At 42.5% G+C, this 17,331-nt stretch overlaps 3 protein-coding genes across 10 annotated transcripts; 2 read left to right on the top strand and 1 right to left on the bottom strand.

Annotated features, from left to right (window-relative positions):
• The first annotated feature begins 625 nt into the window (after positions 1-625).
• LOC110304453 (keratin-associated protein 4-3-like) lies at positions 626-1,243 on the top strand. Of its 3 annotated transcripts, XM_021175876.1 has the most exons (3): positions 626-882; positions 958-1,122; positions 1,198-1,243. In XM_021175876.1, exons 1-3 carry the CDS (start codon positions 626-628, stop codon positions 1,241-1,243), a joined length of 468 nt encoding a protein of 155 aa, XP_021031535.1. The 3 variants fall into 3 exon arrangements, with proteins under 3 accessions (XP_021031535.1, XP_021031534.1, XP_021031533.1); XM_021175875.1 differs by having other exon boundaries at positions 958-1,243; XM_021175874.1 differs by having other exon boundaries at positions 626-1,243.
• A 6,563-nt stretch (positions 1,244-7,806) lies between these two features.
• Positions 7,807-8,466, bottom strand: LOC110304448 (keratin-associated protein 4-12-like). Of its 4 annotated transcripts, none has more exons than XM_021175857.1 (3): positions 8,270-8,466; positions 7,953-8,182; positions 7,807-7,832 (listed from the first exon to the last, which is right to left on the bottom strand). In XM_021175857.1, the coding sequence occupies exons 1-3, from the start codon at positions 8,464-8,466 to the stop codon at positions 7,807-7,809; spliced, it is 453 nt and encodes a 150-aa protein (XP_021031516.1). The 4 variants fall into 4 exon arrangements, with proteins under 4 accessions (XP_021031516.1, XP_021031515.1, XP_021031514.1 ...); XM_021175856.1 differs by having other exon boundaries at positions 7,807-7,940; positions 8,016-8,278; positions 8,324-8,466; XM_021175855.1 differs by having other exon boundaries at positions 7,807-8,263; positions 8,324-8,466.
• Positions 8,467-13,041: 4,575 nt separating this feature from the next.
• On the top strand, positions 13,042-13,716 carry LOC110304447 (keratin-associated protein 4-2-like). Of its 3 annotated transcripts, none has more exons than XM_021175851.1 (2): positions 13,042-13,163; positions 13,209-13,716. In XM_021175851.1, the coding sequence occupies exons 1-2, from the start codon at positions 13,042-13,044 to the stop codon at positions 13,714-13,716; spliced, it is 630 nt and encodes a 209-aa protein (XP_021031510.1). The 3 variants fall into 3 exon arrangements, with proteins under 3 accessions (XP_021031510.1, XP_021031511.1, XP_021031509.1); XM_021175852.1 differs by having other exon boundaries at positions 13,042-13,433; positions 13,566-13,716; XM_021175850.1 differs by having other exon boundaries at positions 13,042-13,716.
• The last annotated feature ends 3,615 nt before the right edge of the window (positions 13,717-17,331 follow it).

Here is a 17,331-nt window from a genome sequence, read left to right as displayed (position 1 = left end):
GAGAGAGAGAGAGAGAGAGAGAGAGAGAGAGAGAGAGAGAGAGAGAGAGAACAACATTTTACCATCTAGCTTACTATCTGGAGGTTATTCTATTTCCAGTTTAAAAATAAAATCTGGAAACTGGATCATAGTCTACACAGGGAGGTGTCTGAGGTCTAACTTTGACTCACCTGAGTCATTATGATGGGCCATTAAATTAATGCAGCTTCATCCTCCTCAGTCATGAGATAAGAACTGTAGGAATCATAATTACCAAAGAGTGGACAGTTGTACCATGTAGCACGAGACAGAAGGACACAATGACACAACCTACAGTGTCTTGTGAAAATATTCTAGAAGGAAGTGTCCATAGGACACTGAGCAGATCAAGAGCTCACAAACCTAACACACTAGGAAAAGGAAACTCTTCTACATTAACCTTGATAGTTTAGCCAGGAAATGAAACATGCCTAATGTGATAATCACCTATTTATTAACACAAATAATAACAAGGAAAGAATGCTGCATGTGAGGACAGCAGCCCCTCAGCAGGGTATAAAAGGGGACGTGGGCAGGGAGACTCCCACTTCCAAACCTTCCAATTCATCTTCTTGTAAACCTACCAAGAAACTCCACCTCTAACACCATGGTCAGCTCCTGTTGTGGCTCTGTCTGCTCTGAGGAGGGCTGTGGCCAAGGCTGCTGCCAGCCCAGCTGCTGCCAGACCACCTGCTGTAGGACCACCTGCTGCCGACCCAGCTGCTGTGTGTCCAGCTGCTGCAGGCCCAGCTGCTGTGTGTCCAGCTGCTACAGACCACAGTGTTGCCAGTCTGTGTGCTGCCAGCCCACTTGCTGCCGTCCTAGCTGCTGCATTTCTAGCTGCTGCAGACCCAGCTGCTGTGTGTCCAGCTGCTGCAGACCCCAGTGCTGCATCTCTAGCTGCTGCCGCCCCACCTGCTGCATTTCTAGCTGCTGCAGGCCTTCTTGCTGCCGTCCCAGCTGCTGTGTGTCCAGCTGCTGCAGGCCTCAGTGCTGCCAGTCTGTGTGCTGCCAGCCTACCTGTTGCCGCCCCTGCTGTGGTAGTTCCAGCTGTTGTGGATCTAGCTGCTGCCGCCCCAGCTGCTGCAGGCCCAGCTGCTGTGTGTCTAGCTGCTGCAGACCCCAGTGCTGCATCTCTAGCTGCTGCCGCCCCATCTGTTGCCAGACCACCTGCTGCAGGACCACCTGCTGCCGCCCAGCATGCTCTAGTGGTTCTTGCTGCTGAGTACTTTCACTCACAGTCTCCATTGTTCATCACCCCCCATTTGTGATGTAGACCATGAGTGAATTGAATCCCAAGATGCCAGTCAAGGGCTGTATTCCAACTGATGATGACTTTGGCCTCCATGTATACTGTCCCTACTCCTGACGGTTTATTATCTGTCTCTAAAATAATCACAAGTTTACATTTTCTCCTAAATCTGTAAAGTTTGGCTTTATCCCCTATGGTAAAGAACAAATTTGTTCTTTACCATATTCCTAAAAATGGACATTCTCTTATATATTAAATAAATCTGAATTTTGTAGGCACACAAATATATATTTGTCTCATTATTTGTCCTCTCAGATTATTTTCCTCATCTATCAAGTTCTGAAGCTGATTTCTAAGTACAGAAACAGCACATGAACTCAGGTGCTCAGCTCCTCCTATACAGATAGATGTTCTCATATGTGAGACCCTGAAAAGCAGTCTGGTTTCTGATTGAGCTAGGTTTGAGACCCTGGTGACCCTGCAGGGGATAATTCTGTAAGAAACGGTCGGCATTTTACCACACTCCTGGACACCAGGCCCCTGACATGAGGCCATAGCTCTTCATAATTTTGTGGCCATCAGTCACATAAGGGAAATGCCCCAAAGCCCTTCTACAGGTAGAAAATGTAGCCTCAAGACAGATCTTCATTTTAATGGAGTACCGAAAGGTCTGAGGGTTTAGCCAATAAACTCCCCTTCCCAGACACTCCTCCTTGCAAATGGTATTTAACTTCAAGCCTGCCCTGAGAAAGGGGGTAGAGTTTTATTCAACACAACTCTGTGCAATGACAATAAATGCTTTAAAACCATGGACTGCCTCTTTTCATCAGGATTCACTGTGAGGAGCAATGGAACAGGCCTTTGTCTGCAACCCTATAGGAGGACCAACAATACAAACTAACCAGTATCCCCAAAGCTCGTGTCTCTAGCTGCATATGTAGCAGAGGATGGCCTAGTCTGCCATCAGTGGGAGGAGAGGCCCCTGGTCTTGTGAAGCTTCTATGCCCCAGTATAGGGCAATGCCAGGGCCAGGAAGCAGGAGTGGGTGGGTTGGGAAGCAGAGGGAGGCGGGAGGGTATAGGGGATTTTAGGAGAGGAAACTATGAAAGGGGATAGAATTTGAAATATAAATGAAGGAAGCATCTAATTTTTAAAAATATGCCAAAACATACACACACACACACACACACACACACACACACACACAGGCACGCACCCAGGAGCCAGCAGCTAATCTCTAGCAGAAAGCCTCTCAGTGCTCCCAGACATGGCCTCCACCAAGACAAACAACCCTGCTGAGCAAGCCAAAAGCCTCCCCACGGGATCCAGCCAGAGCTCCCCTCTTTCCCTTTAGACCCAGGGCTAGCTCCAGCCTGCGGGCCCCCACCGTTCTCAGCTCTTCCTCGGCATCCAGTGGCGTCTGGGTTGCCCAAAGAGTCTGAGAACCTGATGTCCTCAGCCTCTGTGCAGCTCTGAGGACCCCCGAGCCAAACTCCTGTGTCATGCCTCTCCAGTGGCCGAGCCCTGGGGCTGACACGGGTTACCATTTAACCCACACTCATAGAACAAATGCACGGTCCTCTCTTCTGAGAACTTTCTCTGGTTGAAGAGGCAGCAGTAGGTAGGAGGCTGAAGAGCCTTGGCACTGAGTTCTTGCAGTGAGGGGGTAGGGTGAGCACAAGCCCTTACTCACTCAGTCAAGTGACCATGCATCCCACAGCTTTCCCTGGGTCTTCGGTGGCATGAAACCCAGCTGCTACTGGAGCTGTTCTGCTCACACCTGTCCTGCTGACTTTTGTCACTCCCTAAGTTCCCCTCAGTGCTTCCTTCTAAAGGAGGTTGTGTTAAGAGTCAATAAAAGCAGCACCTGAAGCAGGAATTTTGTTCTATTTTTTTTTAATCCAATATATTTTGATTATGGTTTTCCCTCTCTCAACTCCTCCCAGATCCTTCCCACCTCCCCACCCATACAACAACTGCAGAGGAATTACACAGTAAGTTTGTGGATATTACATAAAGATATTTTTTTAAAGATAAAACACCCTATACTACCTTGAGCAGGCAACCTTAAAATTTGTCACCAGTTGCTATCATTTATCTAGTACTTCAAAATGTGTGTAATGCCTCATCCTCAAGCCACTTGCTTCCAACCAACAGCAAATGGCAATATTCATTGATGAACTGACAGGAGATTAAAGCTCTCCTGTTGGTAGCCAGCTCTGTCCTCCAGAGTTTTTCTCTATCATTGGCTTTCCATGAGCTCATACTAAGTGGGAGAGATTCCTGTGCCAAAACAAACAAACAAACAAACAAATCTACCAGATACCAGCCTTGGCTCAGCACTTGGCAAGGACTGTGTCTCTTGCTTCAGCTGCTTTAAGGAACTGAACACTCTCGGCCACAGCATAAATGATGGCACATGTGATCATGGAACCGGATCCTTTAAGGTGGTCTCCTCACATATAACCCCAATGCCAACTGACACCTTCCGGGAAACGTTGGAACACAACAGGAAGAATGGCTGCACCTGACTGATGATGTACAGAAGTTGTGAGACAATGAATGCATGGTGTTTTTTTGTTGCTACATTTTAAGGAAATAGAAGAGATGTAGATTACCAATCCATATTTATCTGGTCCCATTCAACTCATGGAAAGGGAAGAAAGAAATCAGACTCTAAGGAGAAACTGATATGTTGGAATAGATGTATTCGTAAGCTCTCAAGACTCAGCAGGCTGTTTCCTCGGTGGCGTGGGGACTCTGTTAACTAAGGTGGTGTGGAAAAAGCTGGCAGTGGGGTGAAGAGCATCACAGAGAAATGTAGCAGAGTCAAGTCACTGGTGCTCAAGCTTTGATGGCAAATATTACAGTAGACTGGAGCTCTTCAGGAAGAAAGGGATAAGATCACAGGCAGCCCAGGTGAACCACATAACTATCAGAGTTAGTGGTAAGACAGTGTGGAGCACTGTATGGGGACAATTAAGAGATTTTTGGAGTTGCTCATAATTCAAAATAGGCAGCCAAAATTGGCATGGCTGTGAACATAAGCTCTGGGTTTTCATAAGTATATGTTACTAAACCTACATGAAAATTTATCTTGTAAGGGAGTTTAATAATAAATGAATTAGAAAATATGTTGATATGCTTTATTTAATTGGAAGAATACTAACCTTATTCTATACTTTACTCTTGATTTATTTCTCTAATCTCTGGACCATATATACATATACATACATATATATGTATATATATGCACACACATATGTATATATGTGCATATATGTATACACACACATATATATACATATATGTATACACAAACACGCACACACACACACACACACATATATATATAATATATATATATATATATATATATATATATATATATATATTTATATATGGAGCCATCTAGGTTAGGCTAAGGCTAGCAGGTGGCCTTCCAGAAGGTTGTATTTTCGCAAGGTCTGCAATGAGGGAGCTCAACGGCAAGGTTCCAAAGCGACTTCATCTCAGGACACTAGCCCACCCTATAGATCAGATTCCTGCAGATCAACATAAAGATGAACTTCCATGAATTAATCCTATTTAGATGAATTAATGATTCTATAAAATTGCTGATTTGATTAAAATAATTTTAGGGAGAAAGTTTTAAGAGATGGCCTTAGGTGCTTTGCTAGAAAGATGTAACAAAGTTAGAACCAAGAATAGAATGTGCCCACTCCTTATATAGTAAGTGAAGGCTGCACAATAAGGAATACAATGAGCTTTCATACTTAGACTAAAGAGAGAAACAGACTTGGGACAAACTTGTGTTCAAGAGAAAACACTTAGGTCCAAGGATAAAGTCACACTGTGCACTATGATAAAAATAAGGCCATATAAAAAGCTGTTGCTTTGAATTTATAATGAGCATATTAAACTGAAACAGTGATTTGAACTTAATATCAACATCCTTCTATAACTCCCATTTTATGTAACATTTTATCTCTGAGGTAATTTTTTAAAGAACTTTTTTTCTAAGAGTTATAAAAAGACCAGAGAAAAGAAATAAAATTGTTGGTCAACTGGTTTGGCTTGGGGAGCTCTGCCACATCCATCCATCCATTCATCCATCCATCCATCCATCCAAATGTATATGTCTGTTTGTCTGTACATATGCAAGTAGGTATATGTATATGTATGTAAGCATGCATAAATACTTGTGTAGTGTGTAAGACAGGTAATTTGGCCCAATAAAAAATGTGAATTTGTTAATGTGTAAATGAGAATGTGAGTGAAAATGTAAATGTACGAATGTATAGGTGTCTTACATAATTGCCTTTATAAAGCATCTTAATTCTTTTCCTTTCCTTCCTCTCTGGTTCACAAATTATCCAGCCAGACCAATGAAGGGCTTCTGGCTGTTTGGTCAGAGAAGGAGGAATAGCCAACAAATCTTTTACCTAATCACCCTGCTCTTAGCAACAAGTATCAGTAGATCCAGAGTAGCCTAAAGTCAAAGTTGGTGTATGGTATTATGGAAAGCAACCCTACTCTCTTGTAAGACCAAATCCTGCACCCCACCAACGCTGCCCCCACTCAGGTGCTTCAGAGGAGCCAGCCTGGGGCTGGTCCCCGGCATGTGTGTGTGTGTGTGTGTGTGTGTGTGTGTGTGTGTGTGTGTAGACACATACATGTCTGTATGAGGGTATTGTATCTCCTGGAGTTATAGACAGTTGTGAACTGCCATGTGGGTATGTGTCAAACCCAGGTCCTCTGGAAGAGCAGCCTCTGCTCTTAACCATTGAGTCATCACTCCAGGCCCAAGACCTAAAAAAGTCAACACCAAAAGATCCAACCAACAAATGGGTAAATTAAATTATACAAACATCATTTCGAAGAGAAAAATCATAGAGGACCACTAAAAACATAGATGATGACTGAATATTTTAAACCATCAGGGGAATGTAAATCATACTATATTGAAATTCCACCATATCTATCATCGTGTAAACAGAAAAAAAAAAGGTAGAATGGATACAAAGGAGTAGAACCCTTATGCCCTGCCAGTGTGAGTGTAAACTGATCCCAATGGAAATCAGTTCAGCTTTCCCAAAAGCAAGTAGAGCTTCCAGATGATCTAACTATGCTATTCCTGGATGTGCACAGAAGGGCACTGAAGGCCACACACACTCAAGATGCCAGCATACCCATGATTATGGGGAGTTACTTACTATAGTCAAGTCCTAAAATAAGCTTAGTGTGTATGAGTAGATGCATACAATAGAGAATTCTTCACCCAGCAAGGAAAAAAAAAAGAAATCCTGCCAGTTGCAGAAATAAAAGCATAGCACCTCATGTTATGCAAAATAAATGAGCCCCAGGAAGAGTATCATGGGATGTTGTCTTGTATGTATGAAATATACCCCCCAAAAGGACTGTAAACGTAGGAAAACTGAGTTGGAAAAGGATTAGGGTCATTAGGAGGGCAGAGAGGGGATGACTGTCAGGGAGGGTAAGCCAGCACACCTGAGATAGGACCACTCTCTGTACATATGAAAGACCCAGTATGCTGTCAAATCATTAAATACTAAGTGAAAACATTCTGGCTGTTTTTTTAATTCAACCAAAAGACTGAAGATAGCTAGTGTAACACAACTGTACAAATACTGGACCTATATCTACAGGTTCATGAGGTAGATCAAGGCAGTAAGCAGCAGTCCTGAGATCAGGCCTCCACACTGTACAGTCATCGTGTTGTCTTGGTATGGGTGCTGGGTGACACAGGGATAGGGATCAGGGATCCTTGAGTTGCTTCAGCCTCAAGGCTGCCTCAGACATGGACTTGAAGAAGTTACTTGGGTATTTCAATGTGAAAGATCACACCAGGCAAAGAGAACGCCATTGGCGAGCACAATGAGCAGAACAGCATAGGAGACAAGTAGCTCTCATGACACCCATGGACTCAGGACAGTCACCATGACACCCTTCTTTTTGAGAGGAAGTATGGGATGGCATGTGATCACAACTCTATTTCACTGCTTGAGCTCTGTGCTCAGTGGCTTCACTATCCTTCCTACAAACCACTCTTACACTAGAGGTGGTCAGGGAGATGTGTGTGCTTGCCATATGAGATCTTACTATGTAGGAAGATGAATACAGAGGGAACAGAGATGACAAACCGGAAATCATCTGTTGCGCTCTTAGCATTGTTAGAAATGAGCAAAATAAGTAGAAGAGATGAGACATTCATATTCTTTTATGCTTTTAAAACTATGATTTATTTAAGATATGAGGGGAGTATGTTTTTGAAAATGGGGAAGGAAACAAAGTATGGGGATGAGATCTGTTTACAGATTTCACACACACACACACACACACAAATCCATCTTGTGTTCATTGACAAAGACACAGGGACAAGACAATGTAGTTAGAAGGTTAAAGATCAATATGTTAAGAGAGAAGCTTTTACTGGCCTCATGGGCTTGCATTCACACATGGTCTACATCAGGAATGCTGGATGATGAAGAACAGGACACTGTGGGTGAGAATCCTCAGCAGCAAGAACCACTAGAGCATGCTGGGCTGCAACAGGTGGTCCTGCAGCAGGTGGTCTGGCAACAGGTGGGGCGGCAGCAGCTGGAGATGCAGCACTGGGGTCTGCAGCAGCTGGACACACAGCAGCTGGGCCTGCAGCAGCTGGGGCGGCAGCAGCTGGAAATGCAACAGGTGGGGCGGCAGCAGCTAGATCCACAGCAGCTGGAACTACCACAGCAGGGGCGGCAGCAGCTAGAAATGCAACAGCTGGGGCGACAGCAGCTGGGGCGGCAGCAGGTGGGCTGGCAGCACACAGACTGGCAGCACTGAGGCCTGCAGCAGCTGGACACACAGCAGCTGGGGCGGCAGCAGGAAGGCCTACAGCAGCTAGAAATGCAGCAAGAGGGCCTGCAGCAGCTGGACACACAGCAGCTGGGGCGGCAGCAAGGTCTACAGCAGCTAGAAATGCAGCAGCTGGGGCGACAACAGCTGGGGCGGCAGCAGGTGGGCTGGCAGCACACAGACTGGCAACACTGGGGTCTGCAGCAGCTGGACACACAGCAGCTGGGGCGGCAGCAGGTGGTCCTACAGCAGGTGGTCTGGCAGCAGCTGGGCTGGCAGCAGCCTTGGCCACAGCCCTCCTCAGAGCAGACAGAGCCACAACAGGAGCTGACCATGGTGTTAGAGGTGGAGGTTCTTGGTAGGTTTACAAGAAGGTGGGTTGGAAGGTTTGGAAGTGGGAGTCTCCCTGCCCACGTCCCCTTTTATACCCTGCTGAGGGGCTGCTGTCCTCACATACGCCATTCTTTCCTTGTTATTGTTTGTGTTAATAAACATGTGGTTATCAAATTAGGCAAGTTCCATTGCCTGGCTAAATTATCAAGGTAGATGGAAAACACAGTTTCTTTTCCTGGGTTAAGAGTCACCATCAGCTCTCGATGAACCATCTCCTAAGTGTCTTTCCTGCCTTAATTTCTTCCAACTGTCACATGATCTTGTGTGTCTAGTCACTATATGATTCAGTCTCATTGTGGATGGCTCTAATGTCCGCCCTTAGATAATCATGATTACTAAGGACCTAAAATTGTTTCTAGTAGTGTTGTAGCTCAGAGATTCATCATTCCAACAACGCATCCCCAGTGGGTCAGGTGGGTACTGAGGATTTGAATATCAAGATAACAGACATGAATAAAGAAAGGTCTCCCTCCTCTGACTCCTACAGGTCCTGCACCAATTTCAATATGGGAAACTGAGTGGGGAAATGTCAATCAATGTTTATCCACAACCCCCCTTTTGTCAGAAAACCTTTAATAGTCATTTATCTGGCCTGTCTTTCCTGTGTGTCACAGACCTCAAGTGTCTGGCAAAGTTCAGGTTTCTCTGCTCTGGCCACTGGGATTATTTCTTTCCGTTTTTTATCTAATGTCTTTTTGGCTTAGAAGAGCATATGAGGTCATACCCTAACTTTTCCAAGATTTACCTTGCAACAACATCTGATATTAGGTAACACTGACACTTATGCTAATTTATACCCAAACATCCTGCTTTCTGATGGATTTGAGCTGGAGAGTCTCCTGTTTCATGTTTCATGTGGTAGACTAGACTCCTTTCTTAATGTTCATTTTATGTGTGTATATAGACATGTGTGGGTTTTGCAATTATATGTTACACATACTTACATATGTGATATATGTGATATATGTATCATATCAAATATTCACATATTTAAAGATTTAAACACACATTTAAATATTTGCATATTTAAGTATGCAAATAATTTATACATATGCATATATAACATATGTAAATAGAATATTTATATGTATCTAGTTCAGGACACAGTAAATGCTTAAAGGTTATGAGCAACCATCCAATTAGCTAGATGAATTATGTTTCAAAAATGAGGAATGCTTCAGTCCCTCTGTTATCCTCTGTTGGTCACGAAACAGACAAGGGAGTAGCAGTATAAGAGTACTATTAAATAATACCATTAGGACCATTCAGTGGCCAGGACCTTTGCAACATTTTTATGACATTAATTTGCTCAGCCAATGCTTAGTCTATAGGCTTTGTATCATAGTCTCATATTTGTAGAGCCTGAAAAGATGAAGGATTTAAATAAGTATATGACCTGGATGAGAGTTTCCTCTGGATTGATACAGTAACAAGGACACCTCTGCTTCCACGTGACCATGCCTAGGAAGATTTCTTGGTTAGTAGTGGAGTTAGAGAGCCCAGTCCCAACTGGTACATGTAGAACATAACTCCTGTCCCTAAGGCTGGGGGATCATTGCTGAAGAGAGAGTGAAAACATTGTTACAGCCTGAGCATCAGGGAGTTTGCTGTGAGATTGTGACTCCTAGGACTGTCAGAAGCTCCACCCACAGAGTCTCACCAACCTGACTGAACATAAGTTGAACAAGGACAATGGCAATAGACATATCAACATGGATAGGGGAAAGCTCATGATGTCTCCACCCTACACAAAGCAGTACAGTAAACATAGGAATGATCCAAGTGGGAGAACACTCTTTCCCATGGAAGAACACACCATATTGTCATCTCTGAAAAACATACATACAAGTAACATTACACAGGCTGAGCAGGTTGTATTTATGTATTCAAGAATTTATATATACACTAAACATACATACAAAGTGAAAAATTGTATTATAACTTCAAAACATAAGGTCATCATCATCATCATCCTCTTTGGGGCTGTGTATATAGTTCTTTGGTACAAGGCGTGCCTAGCACCACACAAGGTAGTGTGCTCAAAGACACATCACAAAATAATAAAAAAAAAAAAATGAGCACCTTTTCCTCACTCTAGCCAGGGCTTCTCATGTTTGGCTGCATGGGAGACATCCACAAAGTATTATAATCTGCCAAATTCAGTCTCACGCCCTGAACAATATCCCGCTAACTAGTCTGAGTATCAGCAGCTTTTAGAAGTTCACAGGAGAATCTAGTGAGCCCTTAGACTTGCAATCCCCACCCACACTAAACTGCCCACATGACCTGCATTTCTATCCTTTGTAATATTCAACAGTTATTTTGACCACTACACAACAAAATAATGCTGAGTCTCTTCACTATACTAGGCAAATCTCACATAAAATACAGCAGACCCCCAACGTGGAGTAGAGTCTTCTGACTGGATTTGTTTTAAAAGAAGAAACCACCAAACAGAAGAGACACAGGAGTAATATAAAAGTAACTGTGAATTAATATTAGTGATTCCCTGCCCCCTGAAGTCAAAGCTTGATTCTCTATTGTTCCATCTCATTGATATTATTCAAGTCCTGTGAGTAATAGAGGGATGTAAAATAGTCAGGAGGATGCTTGGGGTTTCAGTCTACTGTGTTCAAAGTGCAGGGGTCCTAAATCACACACACACACACACACACTCACACACTCACACACGTATATACAAAATCTGCTATTAGTTAGTTAAATCACTGCTATGGAAACATATATTTTGTTTTGTTTTGTTTTCTGTCCAGAACTAAAATAAACACAGATACATGTTATATCGTCAATTTAGTGATGTGGACCACAGATTTCACTGCCCATTGGGATAACCTGAGGAGGCCCATTAACTATGGACACCAAATCCAAGCAGACAGCAAATAAATGAAATGCCTTCTACAAAAGAACCAGACACTATTACTTCCCCAACCCTGAAGGGGGTTCAATCTTGAGCCACTAAGGACCTGTGCTGGTGGAAGATTTGTCATTCTGTACACATTAATTTTCCAGTGAAAATCCATGGTCATTTTACCTACAAGAAAAGAGCTTACTTAATCTTCTTAAATAGAAATAAAACTTTTTTTAACCAATCAACACAATTTTCATCCAATATCTTTATTACATTTGTGGTTCCTCTTAAAAAAATTAATCAAAACAACAAGAAGAACAACACTCCTATGTGTATCATTGTTTATACATATTACCTACTTTATAACTACAAGCCAAAGAAAACACAAAGAGAACAAATGTTTGCTAAGCAAATGTGGTAAAAATTTAGGAAATATGCCTGGTCATTAAATGGTCTTAATTAAGACTTTTAATGATGTCACCACATAGCTACAGCAAGTCTCTGCCTGTTTCTATATCAACAGACCATGAATAATGTACTGGTAACATTCCTCATTTTTAGAAGGCCTAATCCCCTGGACACTTGGGTGGGATTTTTGCACTCCTTAAGTCATGAATGTATCCTGACTATAAATAAATAATAGCTGATAGCCTTTCATTAGAAGTTTGCTTTTAAAAATTACTCAGTCTTTTTCCATTGTTTTTCATAGGATGAAGGATGAAGTCAAGTTCACTTACTTGAGTAGAGACAGGTGACACAGGAGATCCAGAACCAAACAGAGCATGAGGCAATAAATTGATCACCTAACTGAAGCTACAACTTAGAAAAGAAAGAGCTTGGATCTGGAGTTGCTATCAAAGTAAGACAACTAGGCTAGCAGAGACAGAGGGGGGAAAAATCCCACATGGCAGAAATAAGGTGCATGGCTTAGAGGCTGAGTTGTGCTGTAGTCCATTTCTCCTAAGACCTGCTGAAATTGAGTGTTACAGTTTTGTTTCTGAAGAAAAAAATCAGCATTTCATCATTTAGTTTTCTACCTAAAATTGTTCTGTGTTTCTCATTGAACAATAATCTAGAACATAAACCTTGGTCCACATGGGGTAGGAGATATGGCTTAACAGGCTCCCTATTCTCAGACCACTGGCATTTCTGTGGTCAAACGTTCTGCTCCCGTCTGACCCATTATGGATGAGCCATCAGTATGATAAAGTTTTATTCTTCTGGGTCAGCAGAAACAATTATGGACCTGTAGTACCAATGGTTATCTAAGGATAGACAGTAGAGCTGTCTACTATGAGGCTGAATCATAGAGTGACTAGAAATATGATGTCATGGGACAATTGTTTGGAAGAAACTAAAGCAAGAAAGACACTTCCAAGATGGTTCAGCGAGAGCTGATGATGACTCTTACCACCAGGAAAAGAAACTGGGCTCCCCAATTACCTTCATAATTTAGCTAGGAAAAAAAAAATCCCCTAATTTGGGAGTCAACTGTTTATTAACACAAACAATAACAAGGAAAGAATGCTGCATGTGAGGACAGCAGCCCCTCAGCAGGGTATAAAAGGGGATGTGGGCAGGGAGACTCTCACTTCCAACCCTTCCAACCCACCTTCTTGTAAACCCACCAAGAACCTCCACCTCTAACACCATGGTCAGCTCCTGTTGTGGCTCTGTCTGCTCTGAGGAGAGCTGTGGCCAAGGCTGCTGCCAGCCCAGCTGCTGCCAGACCACCTGCTGTAGGACCACCTGCTGCCGCCCCAGCTGTTGTGTGTCCAGCTGCTGCCGCCCCAGCTGCTGTGTGTCCAGCTGCTGCAGGCCCAGCTGCTGCAGGCCTAGCTGCTGTGTGTCCAGCTGCTGCAGGCCCCAGTGCTGCCAGTCTGTGTGCTGCCAGCCCACCTGCTGTCGCCCCAGCTGTTGCATTTCTAGCTGCTGCAGGCCTTCCTGCTGCCGCCCTAGCTGCTGTGTGTCCAGCTGCTGCAGGCCTCAGTGCTGCCAGTCTGTGTGCTGCCAGCCTACCTGCTGCCGCCCCAGCTGCTGTGTGTCCAGCTGCTGCAGGCCCTCTTGCTGCATCTCCAGCTGCTGTCGCCCCTGCTGTCGTCCCTGCTGTGGTAGTTCTAGCTGTTGTGGATCCAGCTGCTGCCGCCCCAGCTGTTGCATTTCTAGCTGCTGCAGGCCTTCTTGCTGCCGCCCCAGCTGCTGTGTGTCCAGTTGCTGCAGACCCCAGTGCTGCATCTCCAGCTGCTGCCGCCCCACCTGTTGCCAGAACACCTGCTGCCAGAGCACCTGCTGCCGCCCAGCATGCTCTAGTGGTTCTTGCTGCTGAGAACCATCACCCACAGTCTCCTGTTCTTCATCACCCCACCATTCCTATTGTAGACCATTTGTGAGCTGAACCCAAGATGCCAGTCAAAGGCTCTATTCCAATTGATAATGATTTTGGTTCCCAAATATATTGTCCCTATTCCTGCATGTTTATTAACTGTCTCTAAAATAATCACAAGTTTACATTTTCTTCTAAATCTGTAAAGTTTGGCTTTATCCCCATGGACAAATTTGTTCTTTACCATATTCCTAAAAATGGACATTCTCTTATATATTAAATAAATCTGAATTTTATAGGCACACAAATATATATCTTGTCTCTTTATTTGTCCTCTTAGATTATTTTCCTCATCTATCAAGTTCTGAAGCTGATTTTTAAAGTACAAAGACAGCACATGAACTCAGGTGTGCCAACACTGCCCCCATGGCAGAGCTCCTCCTATACAGATAGATGCTTTCATAGAACAAATGCATGGTCCTCTGTGCTGAGAACTTTCTCTGGTTGAAGAGGCAGCAGTAGGTAGGAGATTGAAGAGTTCTCATAGTGAGGGTGTTGGGTGAACACAAGCTCTTACTCACTCAGTCAAGTGACCATGCATCCCATAGTTTTCCCTGGGTCTTCAGTGGCATGAAACCCAGCTGCTACTGGAGGTGTTATGCACATACCTGTCATGCTGACTTATGTCCCCAAGGACAAGCAGCCTAACACCCGTGTTCCCAATCCCAGTGCCCCTTCCCTCCCACAGAGCTCTAATGTAATACAGAGAGTTCTATGGGCTCAGGATCATGTCTTGATTTTTGCTTCACTGAACTGTAAATCTCCTGAACATACTGCCTATTTATTGATTATACTATTTTCAGTTCTTTAATATTTGAGTTTTAATATATAGTCTGGATATTGATTTTTCTGGGCAATGAATAGGTGCTAATGATTTTTCTTTTTCCAATCTATCTCTGAATTCTGTAATTTATTTTTTGATGAGACCTATCATTTTGTTTTCATATTTTTTCTCTTGTGGTTTCTACTTTTCAACTTTTGAGTTAAATGTTTAATCCATTCTGAGTGAGTATTTGTCTGGGGGAAGGACAAAGATTAATTTCAGTAGTCTACATGTGACTCTCTTGTTTTCCTAACACAAGTTGCAAAAGGGACCCTCAGTACTGGAGGGCCTGCCAGGAAAGGGTCAGGTACTGCTGTAGGACAGAGCATTGGAGGAAGGCCAAAAGCTGATGACCTCTGACCTTTAACTCTCTGTTATGTTGGAGACCCAAAAGCTGATGGCTTCAAGAAATTTTACTCTTTCTTGCTATTCTGGAGCCAAGGGATGATGACTTCTGGCATTTAACTCCTGCTGATAGCAGCAGGGGATTAATGACAGTCTCTTTTCTCTCTGAGTCAGTGACCTCTTGCTGACCAGGCAAGAGTCTCAGTGTTCATTAACTCTTAGTAAGCCAGAGAGTAAAGCAAAGAAAAGAAAGTCAGGCACATGCACAGACACAGGCACGCGCACACGCACACACACACACAGATGCACACAGAGTAGATGAAGCAGAAAAGGCTATACCTCCACTTTATTGTTGTTCTTAGTTTTTATATTTTCTCAGAATAGTTGATGACATATTTTTAAAAGTATTTTTTACATTCAATAAGTTCATAGTAAGTGTAAGGCAATAGTTCATGTCATAGTTCAATAATGTTTAGGGAGTTACAGCAGAATTGTTTACATGTCTTTACCTTAAGACTAGTAGCCAACTAATCATTCATCATCTGTTTTCTGGCTGCATAAGTTCATTTTAAGTTTAAAGTAATAATTTTTATGTCGTAAGTTAGCACAATTTTGTCAAGAGACAAATTATCTGCCTTGTGTCTTAGTATTTGGTAATCATGGATAGATAAACTAGTCTTTCATTTATTTTCCATTTTTACACTTACAATAAATTTCCCATTCCCATTTTATGACCTTTAGTTACTAGATAATGGCCTCATTCCTAATCTAGAAGGAATGTTTACCTAGATTTATTCTGAGCCTGTTTTATTTTCCTAGTGCAATTAGCCCATGACACATGAAGTTTTACAGAGCTCTACTTGGGGCTTTTATTCTTCAAGGGGTTTGAAATTACTTGTATCAATTTAGGAGTTCTAAGAAATTGTTATCAGAAATTATGAAATCATCAATTTTTCTACACAGCATTATCACATGAAAGTACATCTGCATGATTCTGCAGTAGATCTGTCCAACACAGTATGTAAATACCCAGAAAATCATTAAGCTACTGGCAGAAAGGGCGTATCAGCAGCAAGAAACAATCCTGGGATGAAATCTCTGTGGACTTTGCCTCCACAGTACACCCATCTTAGTCATGCAAAACATTGAGCTTTCTCCAGAAAACTCACTTGTTTGCCAACGCCTCTCCTAGATGGCTTCTGACATCCCTTCCCCCAGATCTGTTCATAGCAACTTTATTCAAACTCAGAAGGTGTGGGCTATTTCTGGATCTGCTATTACACTCCATAGATCTACATATTCATCTCTTCTTATGTTGTACTTTTCTGTTACTGTTACCATCCTTCTAGAGGGCAATTAGAGGCTGTGTATGATGTCTCCTACAACTAATTCAATGGGAATAAAAACAGTAAATCAATGCCAGCAATGAAAGGCCCAAATTTCCCCTTCAAATAAACTACCAAATCCTACCTACAAGTATATGGTTTTCCTTAAAATGAAATTTTCCTTGGGTGTTTGTAAAGCAATTCTAAAATTTAGGAGAGAAGAGAAGACTGGAAGGAAGGAAGGAAGGAAGGAAGGAAGGAAGGAAAGAAAGAAAGAAAGAAAGAAAGAAAGAAAGAAAGAAAGAAAGAAAGAAAGAAAGAGGAAGAAAGAAAGAAAGAAAGAAAGAAAGAAAGAAAGAAAGAAAGAAAGAAAGAAAGAAAGAAAGAAAGAGAGAAAGAGTTAGGATGAAAGAGAAAGAAAGAAAAAGAAGAGAAAGAAAGAAGAAAGGAAGAGATAGATAGATAGATAGATAGATAGATAGATAGATAGATAGATAGAGGGGGAGAGAGAGACAGACAGACAGACAGATACACACACACACACACACACACACACACACACACAGAGAGAGAGAGAGAACAAAGTTTCAGGAATAGACAAAGCAATTTTGAGTATAAAGACATTTTGTTTTGTGCTTGTCTTCTATTCTGATGTCAGCATTTTAAAAAGTATGTCCAACTGTTGGGGGAAATGGCTACAAATGCTGTGTTTAAGGAATTTTATATCTAAGCTGTCAGGGGAGGAATATTGAAAGCAAGCAAATCAATGTCTTGAGCTACAGGATATTGTCTGTAAGTGTTCAAACTTTAGCAGACAAGCTCTCAGGAAATCAGATGAAGAGGGCAGCACTCAAACTTTTAAAGAGTATTAAGTCACAAAAAGCAAAACCAGAAGGAGAAATTTTGATTTAATTGAAAATAGTTATTTTTCATACAATATATTCTGAGTTTGGATTTCCCTCCCCCATTTCCTTCCAAATCCTCCTCAACTCCCCACCCATCCAAACTCACACCCTTCTTCCTTCTTTCCTTCTTTCCTTCTTTCCTTCTTTCCTTCTTTCCTTC

Source organism: Mus caroli, chromosome 11 (genome assembly GCF_900094665.2).
Source record: "Mus caroli chromosome 11, CAROLI_EIJ_v1.1, whole genome shotgun sequence".
Classification (NCBI taxonomy): domain Eukaryota; kingdom Metazoa; phylum Chordata; class Mammalia; order Rodentia; family Muridae; genus Mus; species Mus caroli.
Note: the sequence above shows the minus strand (reverse complement) of the source record. Positions and strands in the feature narration are given on the sequence as shown.

What these genes read in the sequence shown, in the direction of transcription:
- LOC110304448 (XM_021175854.1), bottom strand. Translation starts at nt 8,466, where the DNA reads ATGGTCAGCTCCTGTTGTGGCTCTGTCTGCTCTGAGGAGGGCTGTGGC.
- LOC110304453 (XM_021175874.1), top strand. Translation starts at nt 626, where the DNA reads ATGGTCAGCTCCTGTTGTGGCTCTGTCTGCTCTGAGGAGGGCTGTGGC.
- LOC110304447 (XM_021175850.1), top strand. Translation starts at nt 13,042, where the DNA reads ATGGTCAGCTCCTGTTGTGGCTCTGTCTGCTCTGAGGAGAGCTGTGGC.